The sequence below is a fragment of the Oncorhynchus keta genome, chromosome 7, assembly GCF_023373465.1.
Source record: "Oncorhynchus keta strain PuntledgeMale-10-30-2019 chromosome 7, Oket_V2, whole genome shotgun sequence".
NCBI lineage: Eukaryota > Metazoa > Chordata > Actinopteri > Salmoniformes > Salmonidae > Oncorhynchus > Oncorhynchus keta.
In genome coordinates this window covers 38967091-38987248 of record NC_068427.1, presented here as the reverse complement: position 1 = coordinate 38987248, position 20158 = coordinate 38967091, and the positions used below count along the sequence as shown (strand labels likewise).

The 20158-nt window shown below is 43.5% G+C and overlaps 1 protein-coding gene across 3 annotated transcripts in view; it reads left to right on the top strand.

The window, feature by feature from the left end:
- The first annotated feature begins 754 nt into the window (after nt 1-754).
- The window catches only part of LOC118386426 (raftlin-2-like), a 40142-nt gene continuing 20738 nt past the window's right edge, over nt 755-20158 (top strand). Inside the window, exons 1-2 of one of the 3 annotated variants that reach the window (XM_052522865.1) lie at nt 755-1412; nt 19228-19408. In XM_052522865.1, the coding sequence (XP_052378825.1) occupies nt 1274-1412; nt 19228-19408 (320 nt within the window). In that variant the 5' untranslated portion in view covers nt 755-1273. Of the gene's footprint in view, nt 1413-13937; nt 14201-19227; nt 19409-20158 lie in introns of those variants that run through there. The other 2 variants (XM_052522864.1, XM_052522866.1) reach the window with 2 other exon arrangements.

Below are 20158 nucleotides of genomic sequence, written 5' to 3'. Positions count from 1 at the left end.
TAAACTATACAGATGGACCATGATCTTCCTTGAACTAGGAAGATCATGATCCATCTGTAGAGTTGATCATTGTCCATCTGTATAGTTGATCATTGTCCATCTGTATAGTTGATCGTGATCCATCTGTATAGTTGATCATGGTCCATCTGTATAGGTGATCATGGTCCAACAGTGTCATCATGAAAATGACTGGTGAAATAAAGGATTTGGTGTATAAATCTTTGAGCAGGTGAAGTCATGCCTTGGTCACAAGTTTCATTCACTTTCTTTGAACTTTAGTGATCTCCAGTGGCTTTGAGTCATAGCAATGCACTCAAAAGTATCTACTGGCATTGTGAATGTACATGAGTATTGCCTCATCACATAAAACAACTTCATTGAGAACCTGCAAAGGTTTTTCTATAAAGATTATAGAGCCCAACATCACCAGGCTTCACTGGGCAAAAGGTGGTTGAATCAATGTTGTTTACAGGTCCTTTTCAACCCCACAATTGAATGTGATGATGTTGATTTGCAGAAAGTCATCAAAGTAAGGGTGTTTCGTCTTGTTCTCAACCAACTGTCAACCTAAATCCCATATCATAGTGACATTTCATGTTGAATTTATGTTAGTTGACGACTCAACCAAATTGAGCCTAAATCAAAAATAGAAGAACTGACGTCTGTGCCCAGTGTGCTACATCTATAGCCTACAGAAATATGTATATTTAGTAAATAAACCAAGCAGCCATTAAAATACAGGCCATATCATGCTACACAAATCACCTCCTCGCCTTCGCCCTCCTGCGAGCAGCCACGCTTTGCCTTTCATGAATCACTCACACATGTATTATTCGGCATTACTAAAATCACTCTCGTTTTTAAGTGGATGATACGAATAATATAATTTGATAGCGAAAAGAAAACTAAAAGTGGATTTGTTGCCAATAAGTCGACGTAAGCAACAAAGTAGCCGCTCGCGCTCAGTGGTGGAGTTCTCAATTATTGTAACTTTTTATGTTTTTTTTTCTCCAAAGAACGAGAGCTTCACGCTTTTAGGCGCACGGTGCGTTGAAAAATAACTATTTACAGAAAAATATAAAATTGCATATTTTTTATTGTGGTTGGTTGCCGATGACAGTGATTATCCGGGGGCAACGTCAAACGGCTTTATAGCGTCAACCCACCCTGGATGGAGCAATCCGGTTAACTTTATAGCAATAGCAAAGCTCTGTTTGTAGGCTAACTGTCATCGTGCCCGGTTAGTGTGAGCTGGATATCCCGCCACGGCACTATGGGCTGCGGGTTGAGGAAACTGGAAGACCCAGAGGACAGTAGCCCCGGGAAGATATACTCCACTCTGAAGAGACCGCAAGTGGAGACCATAACAGACACCGTTTACGAGTATGTGCTACTGGACTTCAGTTTGGAAGGTAACGTTATGCGTTAGGATATCATCTCACGTTATTCGTTAGCATATCAATTCACATTCATTGATAAAACAAAATGGGCTACTCTGGATTTATTCTAAACAATGTTTCTTTAGATATTGACTCTGCTACACTAACTGAATGTAAGAAAACAAAGAAACATGAATTACTACTTTCTTATGAAATAGCCTGGCTACTTCGAAGTCTTGCCCTCCCATTTTTTACAATGTATGGCTTTTCGTTTTCAAACATTGTCTTACAAATTGAAGATTTGTTTTTCAAATACAAGCGTCTTTCTTTGGGCTGATCCTAATTGGAACGAACTACATGTGTGTATTCTGATTCCTGTGCTCTGGCTACTCTCTGTTCTCTTAGCAACCGCTGTCATTTTATTATCCAGATAAATAGGTCAGGATTTTTTTTGCGTGCGTGCGCGCATCCATGTGGGATGAACGATACAGTACCTACTACTGCAGACACCTGCCACCACATTAGATTATGATTTATGATCATCTGGAACTGCCACAACAGACCTTCGTCAAACAGATTTTTTTTGTGTGTGTAATCCCGACATGAAGAGTTTTGGAGACTCAGGCTGGTTGATGTTGTACCCATGGTGGCCTATTTGGAAGGGAAATTCTGATTAAGTAAAGCCATGTTAACAGTGGCTGGTGTCCTTTTTGAATTGAGTGTTGGTTTATAAAGTGTCTGGTAGAATCTAAACAATGATGTTGAAATCAAATAATGGTCATCAATGCCATCCTAATACAGGGTTTAGTCTTTTTGCCCTAGCACTACACATCTGATTCAAATGATCTAAGCTTGATGATGAGTTGGTCAGCTGTGTAGAGCTAGGGCAAAAAAACCTAAACGCTCACCCCAGGACCCAGTTTGCCCTAAACGCTCACCCCAGGACCCAGTTTGGGAAACCCTGCTCTAATACAAATGACATATTGGTCTGTAGACTGGGACTCCCTGGGGAGCCACCACTCTCTTGCTCACTGTGGTACCTCTGTGTCATCATGGCTATGATCTTTAGATGTGATTAGATAGGTCTGCATGGGTTATTGGGTTTGGGCTGACACAGTGAAGAGTGGCATGGCGCCCAACCCAGGGGTTGAGATTAAAGCCCACTAGTTGATAGAGTTCATACAATCACTCTTATTCTACAGCACAGACCATTTTAGTATCTGGACATAGCCGGGATTCATTTGAGTATAAATCAAATCAAATCAAATTTTATTTGTCACATACACATGGTTAGCAGATGTTAGTGTGAGTGTAGCGAAATGCTTATGCTTCTAGTTCCGACAATGCAGTAATAACCAACAAGTAATCTAGCTAACAATTCCAAAACTACTGTCTTATACACAGTGTAAGGGGATAAAGAATATGTACATAAAGATATATGAATGAGTGATGGTACAGAGCGGCATAGGCAAAATACAGTAGATGGTATCGAGTACAGTATATACATATGAGATGAGTATGTAAACAAAGTGGCATAGTTAAAGTGGCTAGTGATACATGTATTACATAAGGATGCAGTAGATGATATAGAGTACAGTATATACGTATACATATGAGATGAATAATGTAGGGTATGTAAACATTATATTAGGTAGCATTGTTTAAAGTGGCTAGTGATATATTTTACATCATTTCCCATCAATTCCCATTATTAAAGAGGCTGGAGTTGGGTCAGTGTGTTGGCAGCAGCCACTTAATGTTAGTGGTGGCTGTTTAACAGTCTGATGGCCTTGAGATAGAAGCTGTTTTTTCAGTCTCTCGGTCCCAGCTTATATTCTCAACAAGCGTGTGTGTGTTTGTTCAAAAGTGCTTTTTTTGGGGGGAGATCAGCAGAAAGTCATGAGTTTCCTCCACACCAGCCACATATTACCAAGACCAGTTCAACTGGATATAGGAGCCTCAGTCTGTGTAGGCTGGTGGTGACTTCCATACCAACCACATATTACCAAGACCAGTTCAACTGGATATAGGAGCCTCAGTCTGTGTAGGCTGGTGGTGACTTCCATACCAGTCACATATTACCAAGACCAGTTCAACTGGATATAGGAGCCTCAGTCTGTGTAGGTTGGTGGTGACTTCCACACCAGCCACATATTACCAAGACCAGTTCAACTGGATATAGGAGCCTCAGTCTGTGTAGGCTGGTGGTGACTTCCATACCAGCCACATATTACCAAGACCAGTTCAACTGGATATAGGAGCCTCAGTCTGTGTAGGCTGGTGGTGACTTCCATACCAGCCACATATTACCAAGACCAGTTCAACTGGATATAGGAGCCTCAGTCTGTGTAGGCTGGTGGTTACTTCCATACCAACCACATATTACCAAGACCAGTTCAACTGGATATAGGAGCCTCAGTCTGTGTAGGCTGGTGGTGACTTCCATACCAGTCACATATTACCAAGACCAGTTCAACTGGATATAGGAGCCTCAGTCTGTGTAGGCTGGTGGTGACTTCCATACCAACCACATATTACCAAGACCAGTTCAACTGGATATAGGAGCCTCAGTCTGTGTAGGCTGGTGGTGACTTCCATACCAGCCACATATTACCAAGACCAGTTCAACTGGATATAGGAGCCTCAGTCTGTGTAGGCTGGTGGTGACTTCCATACCAACCACATATTACCAAGACCAGTTCAACTGGATATAGGAGCCTCAGTCTGTGTAGGCTGGTGGTGACTTCCATACCAGCCACATATTACCAAGACCAGTTCAACTGGATATAGGAGCCTCAGTCTGTGTAGGCTGGTGGTGACTTCCATACCAAGACCAGTTCAACTGGATATAGGAGCCTCAGTCTGTGTAGGCTGCAGGTGACTTCCATACCAACCACATATTACCAAGACCAGTTCAACTGGATATAGGAGCCTCAGTCTGTGTAGGCTGGTGGTGACTTCCATACCAACCACATATTACCAAGACCAGTTCAACTGGATATAGGAGCCTCAGTCTGTGTAGGCTGGTGGTGACTTCCATACCAAGACCAGTTCAACTGGATATAGGAGCCTCAGTCTGTGTAGGCTGCAGGTGACTTCCATACCAACCACATATTACCAAGACCAGTTCAACTGGATATAGGAGCCTCAGTCTGTGTAGGCTGGTGGTGACTTCCATACCAACCACATATTACCAAGACCAGTTCAACTGGATATAGGAGCCTCAGTCTGTGTAGGCTGGTGGTGACTTCCATACCAACCGAAACCTGGTCAAGAAGAAAACATGGCCTCATATACCTTATTGAAATACTGTACTACTTATTTTAAATATCAAATGATATGTCTAGTACTACTATGTACATAATAAGACTGTGGTACAGGTTGTCAAGTTCAACCCTAAATAGCTTGAGTATGTTATTGAAATGAGGAGCGGTGACTGGAGACAGAGAGAAGCTGTATAATAGATCTCCTGAGGGTCTTTTTTGGAGCGTACATAACCCTGAACGTGTCTGAGCTCCATTCCCGAGTGCGGAGCACCTGGCCTGCAGATGTCCCCGAGACAAAGCAAAAAGCACATCACAAGAATACCTCTCTCTCTGCTATGTCAGAGTGCCTCGTGTCTGGCTCTAGGCCTGTGTAGAATAGATAGACATCCACACATTGTTGAATAACAGGAATACTCCAAAAAGTGTCTGGAAATACAACAAATATATGTTTTTAATTTGATGCTCATTGGTCAAGAATTAAAAGGACTGCTGTGCCTACTGCTTTTCATGCCTTTATGTGTTGCTTGTCTGGCTGTCACAGAGTTATCTTTATTCTATGTGGGGGATCTTAGCCACATTTGATGCTTGCTGTTGATACTGTATTTTTCCCAAGCCAAGTGTCTCCCACGACCTCCACTATCAGGCCGAGTGTCTCCCACGACCTCCAGTACCAGGCCGAGTGTCTCCCACGACCTCCAGTACCAGGCCGAGTGTCTCCCACGACCTCCAGTATCAGGCCAAGTGACTCCCACGACCTCCAGTATCAGGCCAAGTGTCTCCCACGACCTCCAGTATCAGGCCAAGTGTCTCCCACGACCTCCAGGACCAGGCCAAGTGTCTCCCACGACCTCCAGTACCAGGCCATGTGTCTCCCATGACTTCTAGTACCAGTGCATTCCACTAGATAGATAGATAGACAGGCTGACTGATTACTATGCTCTCTGCTGCAGAGCCTCTGAGAAAGATGTTTCAGTGTGAGGTAGAGCTAAACAGATTATTAAGGATTAGATCTAATGTCCCTAATCACCCACCTATGATCTGTTTCATTGTTGTTCTGGGCTTTAGGCCAAACCAGTGGGCTTTAGCTTTAGTATTAACATCAACACTGGACCTGCCTGATGATTGGGGATTAGTTAGAACCCATAACACGTTCCTTCTCCTCTCCCTCGGTTCTCCTTGAAATAAAGAAACATTTCTGACACACACACAAGTGCAAGAAAACAACATCACAGTCAAGCATGCTTGCAAACGCACAAAAAAAGCTCAATCTGATGGCCAATTTGCTGACATAAAAACACACGTATCACATTCCAACAGACTGAACAAATATCATATATTTACAGACATTCACACACAAAACACACTCAAAACGCACACAAACACAAACACCTTAGACTGAGATAACAGATAATAAGACCCTGGGAAGTCCAGATCACTGTGAAATCTCTAGATGAGTGAGTGGCCAGGAAAGCAGAGAAAGGGAAGCTTTTGGCGCCGACAGAGATGGTCGCCTCGCTTCACGTTCTTAGGAAACTATGCAGTGTTTTTTTTTATTTTTATGTATTATTTCTTACATTGTTAGCCCAAAAAATCTTAAGTCTTATTACATACAGCCGGGAGGAACTATTGGATATAAGAGCAACATCAATTTACCAACATTACAACCAGGAATACGATTTTCCCGAAGCTGGTCCTCTGTTTGGACCACCACCCAGGACAATGGATCGGATCCCAGTAGGCAACCCAAAACAACAATGGCGCCACAGAAGGGGCAGACGGAGCGGTCTTCTGGTCAGGCTCCGTAGACGGGCACATTGCTCACCGCTCCCGAGTATACTACTAGCCAATGTCCAGTCTCTTGAAACAAAGGTAGACGAAATTCGAGCAAGGGCCTTCCAGAGAGATATCAGAGATTGTAACATTCTCTGTTTCACGGAAACATGGCTCTCTCGGGATATGTTATCAGAGTCGGTACAGCCACCCGGTTTCTTCACGCATCGCGCCAACAGAAACACATCTCTCTGATAAGAAGGGTGGGGAGGTATGCCTTATGATTAAGTCATGGTGTGATCATAACAACATACAGAAGCTCAAGTCCTTTTGTTCACCTGACCTAGAATTCCTTACAATCAAATGCCAACCACATTATTTACCAAGAGAATTCTCTTAGATTATAATCACAGCCGTGTATATACCCCCCAAGCAGACACCTCGACGGCCCTGAAAGAACTTCATTGGACTCTATTTAAACTGGAAACCATATATCCTGAGGCTGCATTTAATGTAGCTGGAGATTTTAACAAAGCTAATCTGAAAACATGGCTCCCTAAATTTGATCAGCATATCGAATGATCGACCTGGGCTGGCAGCATTCTGGATCATTGCTACACTTCCGCAACGCATACAAAGTCCTCCCTCGCCCTCCTTTCAGCACATCTGACCACGACTCCATTTTGTTGCTCCCAGCCTATAGACATAAATTAAAACAGGAAACACCGGTGTTCAGGTCTGTTCAAGGGGGATGCTTGCAAGCCTGAAGAACACCATCCCAACCGTAAAGCACAGGGGTGGCAGCATCATGTTGTGGGGGTGCTTTGCTGCAGGAGGGACTGGTGCACTTCATAAAACAGATGGCATCATGGGGAGGAGAAATTATGTGGATATATTGAAGCAACATCTCAAGACATCAATCATGAAGTTAAAGCTTGGTCGCAAATGGGTCTTCCAAATGGACAATGAACACAAGCATACTTCCAAAGTTGATTCAAAATAGCTAAAGGACAACAAAATCAAGATATTGGAGTGGCCATCATAAAGCCCTGACCTCAACCTTATAGAAAATATGTGGGCAGAACTGAAAAAGCATATGTGAGCAAGGAGGCCTACAAACCTGACTCAGTTACATCAGCTCTGTCAGGAGGAATGGGCCAAAGTCCACCCAACTTATTGTGCAAAGCTTGTGGAAGGCTACCTGAAACGTTTGACACAAGTTAAACAATTTTAAAGGTAATGCTACCAAATACTAATTGTGTGTATGTAAACTTCTGACCCACTGGGAATGTGCTACTACACCTGCATTGCTTGCTGTTTGGGGTTTTAGGCTGGGTTTCTGTACAGCACTTTGAGATATCAGCTGATGTACGAAGGGCTATATAAATACATTTGATTTGATAAAATAAATAAAAGCTGAAATAAATCATTCTCTATTATTATTCTGACATTTCACATTCTTAAAATAAAGTGGTAATCCTAATTGACCTAAGCCAGGGGATTTTTACTATGATTAAATTGTAGGAATTGTGAAAAACTGAGTTTAAATGTATTTGGCTAAGGTGTATGTAAACTTCTGACTTCAACTGTATATACTGTACTCTATACCATCTCCTGCATCTTGCCTATGCCGCAAGGCAATCGCTCATCCATATATTTATATTTACATATTCTTATTCATTCCTTTACACTTGTGTATGTATAAGGTAGTTGTTGTGAAATTGTTAGATTACTTGTTAGATATTATTGCACGGTCAGAACTAGAAGCACAAGGATTTCGCTGCACTCGCATTAACATCTGCCAACCATGTGTATGTGACCAATAAAATGTTATTTTTGAGTGGGCGGTGTCTGTCATCTCACTGTGTGTGATGGGTCCCACCTGAGCTCTAGAGCAATAGCTCCCTAGTGGAGCTCAACGCCGGGCTGTTCATCAACGCCGGGCTATTCATCCAGTGTAACACACAGGTCCATCTCTCTGGCCTGGGATCCCCTCCCATTCCCTGCACACCCCCAGGACCGGCTATCGCAAAATCTGTCGTTAGGTGACGTTGCAGTATTTTGGGGGATACATGCTATCAGATAATAGCTTCTCATGCTTTCGCCGAAAAGCATTTTTCAAATCTGACTTGGTGGATAGATTCACAACGAGTGTAGCTTTAATTCAGTACATTGTATGTGCATTTTAATGAAAGTTTGAGTTTTATCAAAAACTATACGTGGCGCACTTGAAATTTCCGCTGATTGATGTTCCCACAGCGGGAGCACCTCTCTAACATTAAGGGGGCTGAATAATTTTGCATGCCCAATTTTTCAGTTTTTGATTTGTTAAAAAAGTTTGAAATATCCAATAAATGTCGTTCCACTTCATGATTGTGTCCCACTTGTTGTTGATTCTTCCCAAAAAAATACAGTTTTATATCTTTATGTTTGAAGCCTGAAATGTGGCAAAAGGTCGCAAAGTTCAAGGGGGCCGAATACTTTCGCAAGGCACTGTATATATACTGAGATCATGTGGCACTTAGATTGCACACAGATGTACTTTATTTAACTAATTATGTGACTTCTGAAGGCAATTGGTTGCACCATATCTTATTTATGAGCTTCATAGCAAAGGGGGTGAATACATATGCACACACCACTTTTTTCAGTTTAATTTTATAGAATAAAAAAAAATAAAAAATTAATTTCACTTCACCAATTTGGACTATTTTGTGTCTGTCCATTACATGAAATCCAAATAAAAATCCATTTAAATTACATGTTGTAATGCAACAAAATAGGAAAAACACCAAGAAGGATGAATACTTTTGCAAGGCACTGTCAGCCCTGAACGATGCCTAACAGGCAGCCCTGTCTCCCTGGTGTATTCCGCCAATCACAGCAAATCACATTTAAGCAACAATTCAGCTACAGAGCCTTCAGAAAGTTTTCATTCCATATTTTCTTTTGTTACAACCTGAATTTTCTTACCCATCTACACACAATACCCCACAATGACAAAGTGAAAACATGTTTTAAGAAATGTTAGTACATTTTTTGAAATACAGAAATATCTCATTTACATAAGTATTGGAATACATTTTTTTTCTCATGTTATTATACTTTGACATTAGAGTATTTTGTGTAGATCATTGACAAAAAAATAGAAAATATGCAAAAAGTCAAGGGGTGTGAATACCTTCCAGGGGAACTGTATATTTGGAATCAATCGAGCATCACTTTTTCAGTGCAATTTTTAAGTAAAAAATAGGTATTAGGTTAACAATAGATAAGGGGGGGGGGGGAAATAAGTTAAATGACAGTGAAAATAACAGTAGCGAGGCTAAATACAGGTGGTACCGATACAGAGTCAATGTACGGGGGCACCGGTTAGTTGGGCTATTTGAGGTAATATGTCGATGGAGGTTTAGTTAAAGTGACTATGCATAGATGATAAACAGAAAGTATCAGCAGCGTAAAAGAGGGGTTGGCGGGGGTTGCCTTATGGTCCTAGACTTGGCGCTCCGGTACTGCTTGCCGTGCGGTAGCAGAAAGAACAGTATATGACTAGGGTGGCTGGAGTCTTTGACCATTTTTAGGGCCTTCCTCTGACACCGCCTGCTGTAAAGGTCCTGGATGGCAGGCAGCTTAGCCCCAGTGATGTACTGGGCCGTACACACTACGCTCAATAGTGCCTTGCGGTCGGAGGCCGAGCCGTTTCCGTACCAGGCAGGGATGTAACCAGTCAGGATGCTCTTGATGTTGCAGCTGTAGAACTTTTGAGGATCTGAAGACCCATGCCAAATCATTTCAGTCTCCTGAGGGGGAATAGGTTTTGTCGTGCCTGCTTCACGACTGTCTTGGTGTGTTTTGGACCATTCTAGTTTGTTGGTGATGTGGACACCAAGGAACTTGAAGCTCTCAACCTGTTCTACTACAGCCCTGTTGATGAGAATGGGGGCGCGCTCGGTCATCCTTTTCCTGTCGTCCACAATCCTCTCCTTTTGTCTTGCTCACATTGAGGGATAGGTTGTTATTCTGGCACTACCCGGCCAGGGCTCTGACCTCCTCCCTAAATGCTGTCTCATCGGGGATCAGGCCTACCACTGTTGTTGTCTGCAAACTTAATGATGGTGTTGGAGTCATGCCTGGCCATGCAGTTGTGAGTGAACATGGAGTACAGGAGGGGACTGAGCACGCACCCCTGAGGGGCTCCAGTGTTGAGGATCAGCGTGGCAGATGTGTTGCTACCTAGCCTCACCACCTGGGGGCGGCCTTTCAGGAAGTACAGTACCCAGTTGCAGAGGGAGGTGTTTAGTCCCAGGGTCCTTAGCTTAGTGATGATCTTTGAGGGCACTATGGTGTTAAATACTGAGCTGTAGTCAATGAATAGCATTCTCACGTAGGTGTTCCTTTTGTCCAGGTGGGAAAGGGCAGTGTGGAGTGAAATAGAGAGTGCATCATCTGTTTGAGCGGTATGCAAATTGGAGTGGGTTTATTTTGGGATAATGGTGTTAATGTGAGCCATTACTATGGGTCTGTAGTCATTTAGGCAGGTTGCCTTTGTGTTCTTGGGCACAGAGACTATGGTGGTCTGCTTGAAACATGTTGGTATTACAGACTCAATCAAGGACATGTTGAAAATGTCAGTGAAGACACTTGCCAGTTGGTGTGTCCGTTTATCCTCATTCATTCTCTCCTACTTTTGCCAGCTTTCTTCTCCCTCTTTCTCTCTTACACAAGCTCTCCCTGTCACAGACCAGCTTTCTTCTCCCTCTTTCTCTCTTACACAAGCTCTCCCTGTCACAGACCAGCTTTCTTCTCCCTCTTTCTCTCTTACACAAGCTCTCCCTGTCACAGACCAGCTTTCTTCTCCCTCTTTCTCTCTTACACAAGCTCTCCCTGTCACAGACCAGCTTTCTTCTCCCTCTTTCTCTCTTACACAAGCTCTCCCTGTCACAGACCAGCTTTCTTCTCCCTCTTTCTCTCTTACACAAGCTCTCCCTGTCACAGACCAGCTTTCTTCTCCCTCTTTCTCTCTTACACAAGCTCTCCCTGTCACAGACCAGCTTTCGGGCTCATAAAATCTTTCTGTAAACCCACCTTTTTTTGCGCCACACTTGGTATCTGTCCATCTCCTTCCCCCTCACATTTCACCCTATTTTCTTGTCTCCTTCTCTCCTGTCACCCCCTCTTCCCCCCTCCTGTGCTCCCCCTCTTCTCTCCACGCTTTTTCTCACACATGGGGAGAACAGAGGGCTCAGTGTGTGTGTTGACAGGGATGAGCTGTGGGGACTGGAGTAGGTGTGAGGGGGCTTTAAGAAGGGAGATGGAGAGCGACGACAGCACCCCGACATACGTGTGTGTGACACTGGAGACTGGATGAATAGCCAGGCGTTGAGCTCCACTAGGGAGCTATTGGTCGAAGTGTGTCACTCTCCTTGCTCTAGAGCTTAGGTGGGACCCATCACACACGGTGAGATGACAGAGACACTGCCAGGTCAAAAGCTTCCCTTTCACTGCTTCCCTGGCCACCCACTCGTCTAGAGATTTCACTGTGATCTGGACTTGCCAGGTTCTTTCTGTTTCAACCATGGCCAAATTCAGCCAGGCCCTGCAAAATTCACATGGAGAAATGTCAGAAACAAGCTCTTATCTCAGTCTGAGGTGTTTGTGTGGGAGTGTGTGAGTGTTTTGTGTGTTTGTTCAGTCTGTTGGAATGTGTTGAGCGTGTTTTTATGTCCAAGAATGGGCCATCTGATTTGGTGTTGTGTTTTTGTGCGCTGTGTGTGTGTGTGTGTGTGTGTGTGTGTGTGTGTGTGTGGCACAGCGCCAGCCCCTGTGAACAGACCCTCTTTGTGGACACAAGAAGTATAGTGATGGTGATGCTATAACTCTCCAGAGACTCCACTAGATTACACCTCACATATTACCAACACAACGCCCCCTCAACAGACAAGAACCAACTTCTAAACAACAACAACATAAACAACAATCCAGCAGCACAAACAACCAGCACTAAAGTATCAATGCAAGAGACAAACTCGATGCAACTCTCCCACAACACTGCAAACCAATCAAAACAAAGTGCCATGCCAGCCTTAACTTATCAGCAACACATGGCTGTTCAAAAAAACTATGTACAGTTGAAGTCAGAAGTTTACATACTCCTTTCCAATACTCAGTTTTTCGCAATTTCTGACATTTAATCTGAATAAAAATTCCCTGTCTTAGGTCAGTTAGGATCACCACTTTATTTTAAGAATGTGAAATGTCAGAATTAAGAGTGATTTATTTCAGCTTTTATTTCTTTCATCACATTCCCAGTGTGTCTGACGTTTACATACACTCAATTAGTATTTGGTAGCATTGCCTTTAAATAGTTTAACTTGGGTCAAATGTTTCGGGTAGCCTTCCACAAGCTTCCCACAAGAAGTTAGGTGAATTTTGGCCCATTCCTCCTGATAGAGCTGGTGTAACTGGGTCAGGTTTGTAGGCCTACTTGCTCGCATACGCTTTTTCAGTTCTGCCCACAAATTTTCTATGGGATTGAGGTCAGGGCTTTGTGATGGTCACTCCAATACCTTGACTTTGTTGTCCTTAAGCCATTTTGCCACAACTTTGGAAGTATGCTTGGGGTCATTGTTAGTTTGGAAGACCCATTTGCGACCAAGCTTTAACTTCCTGACTGATATCTTGAGATGTTGCTTCAATATATCATGATGCCATCTATTTTGTGAAGTGCACCAGTCCCTCCTGCAGCAAAGCACCCCACAACATGATGCTGCCACCCCCGTGATTCACGGTTGGGATGATGTTCTTCGGCCTGCAAGCATCCCCCTTTTTCCTCCAAACATAACAATGGTCATTATGGCCAAACAGTTCTATTTTTGTTTCATCAGACCAGAGGACATTTCTCCAAAAAGTACGATATTTGTCCCCATGTGCAGTTGCAAACCGTAGTCTGGCTTTTTTATGGTGGTTTTGGAGCAGTGGCTTCTTCCTTGCTGAGTGGCCTTTCAGGTTATGTCGATATAGGACTTGTTTTTACTGTGGATGTAGATACTTTTGTACCTGTTTCCTCCAGCATATTCACAAGGTTCTTTGCTGTTGTTCTGGGATTGATTTGCACTTTTCACACCAAAGTACGTTCATCTCTAGGTGACAGAATGTGTCTCCTTCCTGAGCGGTATGACAGCTGTGTGGTCCCATGGTGTTTATACTTGTGTACTATTGTTTGTACAGATGAACGTGGTACCTTCAGGCGTTTGGAAATTGCTTCCAAGGATGAACTAGACTTGTGGAGGTCTAAAAAAAATGCTGAGGTCTTGGCTGATTTCTTTTGATTGTCCTATGATGTCAAGCAAAGAGGCACTGAATTTGAAGGTAGGCCTTGAAATACATCCACAGGTACACCTCCAATTAACTCAAATGATGTCAATTAACTCAAATGATGTCAATTAGCCTATCAGAAACTTCTAAAGCCATAACATCATTTTCTGGAATTTTCCAAGCTGTTTAAAGGCACAGTCAACTTAGTGTATGTAAACTTCTGACCTACTGGAATTGTGATTAAGTGTAATAATCTGTCTGCAAACAATTGTTGGAAAAATGACTTGTGTCAAGCACAAAGTAGATGTCCTAACCGACTTACCAAAACTATAGTTTGTTAACAATACATTTGTGGAGTGGTTGAACAACTAGTTTGAATGACTCCAACCTAAGTTTATGTAAACTTCCGACTTCAACTGTAAGTGAAGCACCACCACATTGAACACACTACCACAGCTGGAGCAGGAGCTGGTAAGATGCAGTATTTATAGTGTGGTGGCTCTGTGGTGGTGGGGCTTGCCCTGGGTTAGAGGTGGAAGGGAATGCACTGGAGCAACAGATGTCTCTCTGTCTGATCAGTATAGCAAGAGGAAGAGCTGGGAATGTGTCTTGTTTTGGAACCATAAACTGAGAGAAGTTGGTGATGTGTCTTGTTTTGGAACCATAAACTGAGAGAAGTTGGTGATGTGTCTTGTTTTGGAACCATAAACTGAGGGAAGTTGGTGATGTGTCTTGTTTTGGAACCATAAACTGAGGGAAGTTGGTGATGTGTCTTGTTTTGGAACCATAAACTGAGGGAAGTTGGTGATGTGTCTTGTTTTGGAACCATAAACTGAGGGAAGTTGGTGATGTGTCTTGTTTTGGAACCATAAACTGAGAGAAGTTGGTGATGTGTCTTGTTTTGGAACCATAAACTGAGGGAAGTTGGTGATGTGTCTTGTTTTGGAACCATAAACTGAGGGAAGTTGGTGATGTGTCTTGTTTTGGAACCATAAACTGAGGGAAGTTGGTGATGTGTCTTGTTTTGGAACCATAAACTGAGGGGAAGTTGGTGATGTGTCTTGTTTTGGAACCATAAACTGAGGGAAGTTGGTGATGTGTCTTGTTTTGGAACCATAAACTGAGGGAAGTTGGTGATGTGTCTTGTTTTGGAACCATAAACTGAGGGAAGTTGGTGATGTGTCTTGTTTTGGAACCATAAACTGAGGGAAGTTGGTGATGTGTCTTGTTTTGGAACCATAAACTGAGGGAAGTTGGTGATGTGTCTTGTTTTGGAACCATAAACTGAGGGAAGTTGGTGATGTGTCTTGTTTTGGAACCATAAACTGAGGGAAGTTGGTGATGTGTCTTGTTTTGGAACCATAAACTGAGGGAAGTTGGTGATGTGTTTTGTTTTGGAACCATAAACTGAGGGAAGTTGGTGATGTGTCTTGTTTTGGAACCATAAACTGAGGGAAGTTGGTGATGTGTCTTGTTTTGGAACCATAAACTGAGGGAAGTTGGTGATGTGTCTTGTTTTGGAACCATAAACTGAGAGAAGTTGATGTGTCTTGTTTTGGAACCATAAACTGAGGGAAGTTGGTGATGTGTCTTGTTTTGGAACCATAAACTGAGGGAAGTTGGTGATGTGTCTTGTTTTGGAACCATAAACTGAGGGAAGTTGGTGATGTGTTTTGTTGTAGAAGTGTGAGACGAACCACATTTCCATCCGACCATTTCATGCTGATTAATTACCTGACAAAAAAAAGTCCCGACCTGGTTGATAGAATCATGAAATGCTGGTACAAATGTCTAAATGCCGACAGACAATTTGTTTGTAAGACATGGTGGGATCTTTTTGTGTTTGTAAAATTATAAAATGGCGGTGGAAATGCCTTTATGCGCAAATATTTATATAACCATCTTATGGAAGTAAACTTGGAGTCACACGATGGTATGTTGTGTGGTCCTCACACTATGACTCAGGACAGCATGCAGTTTATTAGGCTACAGATTAAATCAATTATGATGAATCTCACAGGGTAATTAATGTACTTGATACTCCTTTCCAATAAATATCAAGGGTCTTATTCTGGTGACATGATGATCATTGCTTGGCTGCCGTTTGACAAATACAAATAATTTCGCTGTTATCCATAATAACCTCATAATGTAGGTAGCCTACCCACATTGTATCTGCGAGCTGTTGGCTAGAGCACATTTGCTTTATAACGCAGCTCGCAGATACAATGTGGGTAGGCTACCTACATAATGAGGTTATTATGGATAACAGCGATATTATTTGTTTTTGTGACGAAAGTATCAGAAGAGTTGAAAATACTATGGAAATCCATTTAACTTGTATTTTTCACTCGGTACATGGGAATTGTATGGCAAAAGTTATTTTTATGTGGACTATGTCATCACGCACAGGCTTTTATTTGCAAAAAGTCTGTTTGCTGGAAATACATCTCTGGTGGGAAAATGCTCATTGTTTTATGCAGATTTAAGAATATTTGCATGAAAATCTTTTGCAAATTGGATGGAAACAGCTGCTGGCAGCATTATTTCAGTCGCTCTGCATAAGTGTCTGTCTGATACAGTAAACCATTTCTATCCATTAACATCTTCATGCTTATTGGACAGTCCAGAGTCTCCAGACTGGTCTCCTCTGGGAGTGACTAGGGAATGCAGTAGGTCTGCTAACGAGATTATTAAACAGACAGACTGACATAGGAGAAGATCTGATTGGTGGTGAGGTCATTTTGGGACTGGGACTCCTGGTGTTAATCTTCAGACAGACAGAGAAGGATGTCATGCTGCTAACCTCTAGTTTCTGTTGCTTGTCATTTTATTGACTCACTCTGTTCCCCTTTCCTCCTCCTCTGTTTCTCCTTCTCTCTTTCCTTCTCTGTTTCTCCTTCTCTGTCTCTCCTTCTCTTTCCTCCTCTGTTTCTCCTTCTCTGTTTCCCCTTCTCTCTTTCCTCCTTCTGTTTCTCCTTGTCTCTTTCCTTCTTCTGTTTCTCCTTGTCTCTTTCCTTCTTCTGTTTCTCCTTCTCTCTTTCCTTCTCTGTTTCTCCTTGTCTCTTTCCTTTCTGTCTCTCCTTCTCTTTCTCCTCTGTTCTCTCCTTTCCTGATACTGTTTCTCCTTTTCTGTTTCTCCTTCTCATCTTTCCTCCTCCTCTGTTTCTCCAGAGTCTTTCCTTTCTGTTTCTCTTCTCTGTCTAGGGAATCCTTCTCTTTCCTCCTCTGTTTCTCCTTTCTTTCCTCCTCTGTTTCTCCTCTCTCTGTTTCCCCTTCTCTTTCCTCCTTCTGTTTCTCCTTCTCTCTTTCCTTCTCTGTTTCTCCTTCTCTCTTTCCTTCTGTTTCTCCTTGTCTCTTTTTCTCCTGTTTCTCCTTATCTTTCCTCCTGTTTCTCCTTGTCTCTTTCCTTCTGTTTCTCCTTCTCTTTCCTTCTGTTTTCCTTCTCTCTCTTTCCTCCTTCTGTTTCTCCTCTTCTCTCTTCCTTCTTCTGTTTCTCCTTGTCTCTTTCCTTCTGTTTCTCCTTGTCTCTTTCCTCCTTCTGTTTCTCCTTGTCTCTTTCCTTCTCTGTTTCTCCTTGTCTCTTTCCTTCTGTTTCTCCTTCTCTTTCCTCCTCTGTTTCTCCTTCTCTCTCTTTCCTTCTTCTGTTTCTCCTTGTCTCTTTCCTTCTTCTGTTTCTCCTTGTCTCTTTCCTTCTTCTGTTTCTCCTTGTCTCTTTCCTTCTTCTGTTTCTCCTTTTCTCTTTCCTTCTCTGTTCCTTTTCTCCTTCTGTTCTCTCCTTTCTCTTTCCTTCTGTTTCTCCTTCTCTTTCCTCCTTCTGTTTCTCCTTGTCTCTTTCCTTCTTCTGTTTCTCCTTGTCTCTTTCCTTCTCTGTTTCTCCTTGTCTCTTTCCTTCTTCTGTTTCTCCTTGTCTCTTTCCTTCTTCTGTTTCTCCTTGTCTCTTTCCTCTCTGTTTCTCCTTTCTCTTTCTCCTTCTGTTTCTCCTTCTCTCTTTCTGTTTCTGTTTCTCCTTTGTCTCTTTCCTTCTTCTGTTTCTCCTTGTCTCTTTCCTTCTGTTTCTCCTTCTCTTTCCTCCTTCTGTTTCTCCTTCTCTTTCCTCCTTCTGTTTCTCCTTTTCTCTTTCCTTCTGTTTCTCCTTCTCTTTCCTTCTGTTTCTCTTCTCTTTCCTCTCTGTTTCTCCTTGTCTCTTTCCTTCTTCTGTTTCTCCTTGTCTCTTTCCTTCTTCTGTTTCTCCTTTTCTCTTTCCTTTCTGTTTCTCCTTCTCTCTTTCCTCCTCTGTTTCTCCTTGTCTCTTTCCTCCTTCTGTTTCTCCTTGTCTCTTTCCTTCTTCTGTTTTCCTTGTCTCTTTCCTTCTGTTTCTCCTTCTCTCTTTCCTTCTGTTTCTCCTTGTCTCTTTCCTCCTTCTGTTTCTCCTTGTCTCTTTCCTTCTTCTGTTTCTCCTTTCTCTTTCCTTCTGTTTCTCCTTGTCTCTTTCCTTCTGTTTCTCCTTGTCTCTTTCCTTCTGTTTCTCCTTGTCTCTTTCCTTCTCTGTTTCTCCTTGTCTCTTTCCTTCTCTGTTTCTCCTTGTCTCTTCTTCCGTTTCTCTGTTTCTCCTTGTCTCTTTCCTTCTTCTGTTTCTCCTTGTCTCTTTCCTTCTTCTGTTTCTCCTTGTCTCTTTCCTTCTCTGTTTCTCCTTGTCTCTTTCCTTCTCTGTTTCTCCTTCTCTCTTTCCTTCTCTGTTTCTCCTTGTCTCTTTCCTTCTTCTGTTTCTCCTTGTCTCTTTCCTTCTCTGTTTCTCCTTGTCTCTTTCCTTCTCTGTTTCTCCTTGTCTCTTTCCTTCTCTGTTTCTCCTTGTCTCTTTCCTTCTCTGTTTCTCCTTGTCTCTTTCCTTCTCTGTTTCTCCTTGTCTCTTTCCTTCTCTGTTTCTCCTTGTCTCTTTCCTTCTCTGTTTCTCCTTGTCTCTTTCCTTCTTCTGTTTCTCCTTGTCTCTTTCCTTCTCTGTTTCTCCTTGTCTCTTTCCTTCTCTGTTTCTCCTTGTCTCTTTCCTTCTCTGTTTCTCCTTGTCTCTTTCCTTCTCTGTTTCTCCTTGTCTCTTTCCTTCTCTGTTTCTCCTTCTCTCTTTCCTTCTCTGTTTCTCCTTGTCTCTTTCCTTCTCTTTTCTCTCCTGTCTCTTTCCTTCTCTGTTTCTCCTTGTCTCTTTCCTTCTCTGTTTCTCCTTGTCTCTTTCCTTATCTGTTTCTCCTTGTCTCTTTCCTTATCTGTTTCTCCTTCTCTCTTTCCTTATCTGTTTCTCCTTCTCTCTTTCCTTCTCTGTTTCTCCTTCTCTCTTTCCTTCTCTGTTTCTCCTTCTCTCTTTCCTTCTCTGTTTCTCCTTCTCTCTTTCCTTCTCTGTTTCTCCTTGTCTCTTTCCTTCTCTGTTTCTCCTTCTCTTTCCTTCTCTGTTTCTCCTTCTCTTTCCTTCTCTGTTTCTCCTTTCCTTGCCACTTGTCATCCTTTCTGTTCATCTCTCTCCTCTCCAGGTAGTCGCCCCACTGTGCAGTATATGTCCTCTCTGTGTGAGCTGCCACAGGCCCTGCAGCCCTACTACATCCAGGGCTATGTCCTCACCACCCTGCATCCCATTATCCTCTCTGTTGGACGCACACGCTCCCTGCCCTTCAGCCTGCTCTACCGAGCCATCCTCACCCGCCCACGACCCAGGTACCAGACACATACACACGCTCCCTGCCCTTCAGCATGCTCTACCGAGCCATCCTCACCCGCCCACGACCCAGGTACCAGACACATACACACGCTCCCTGCCCTTCAGCATGCTCTACCGAGCCATCCTCACCCGCCCACAACCCAGGTACCAGACACATACACACGCTCCCTGCCCTTCAGCCTGCTCTACCGAGCCATCCTCACCCGCCCACAACCCAGGTACCAGACACATACACACGCTCCCTGCCCTTCAGCATGCTCTACCGAGCCATCCTCACCCGCCCACGACCCAGGTACCAGACACATACACACGCTCCCTGCCCTTCAGCATGCTCTACCGAGCCATCCTCACCCGCCCACGACCCAGGTACCAGACACATACACACGCTCCCTGCCCTTCAGCATGCTCTACCGAGCCATCCTCACCCGCCCACGACCCAGGTACCAGACACATACACACGCTCCCTGCCCTTCAGCCTGCTCTACCGAGCCATCCTCACCCGCCCACAACCCAGGTACCAGACACATACACACGCTCCCTGCCCTTCAGCATGCTTTACCGAGCCATCCTCACCCGCCCACGACCCAGGTACCAGACACATACACACGCTCCCTGCCCTTCAGCATGCTCTACCGAGCCATCCTCACCCGCCCACGACCCAGGTACCAGACACATACACACGCTCCCTGCCCTTCAGCATGCTCAACCGAGCCATCCTCACCCGCCCACGACCCAGGTACCAGACA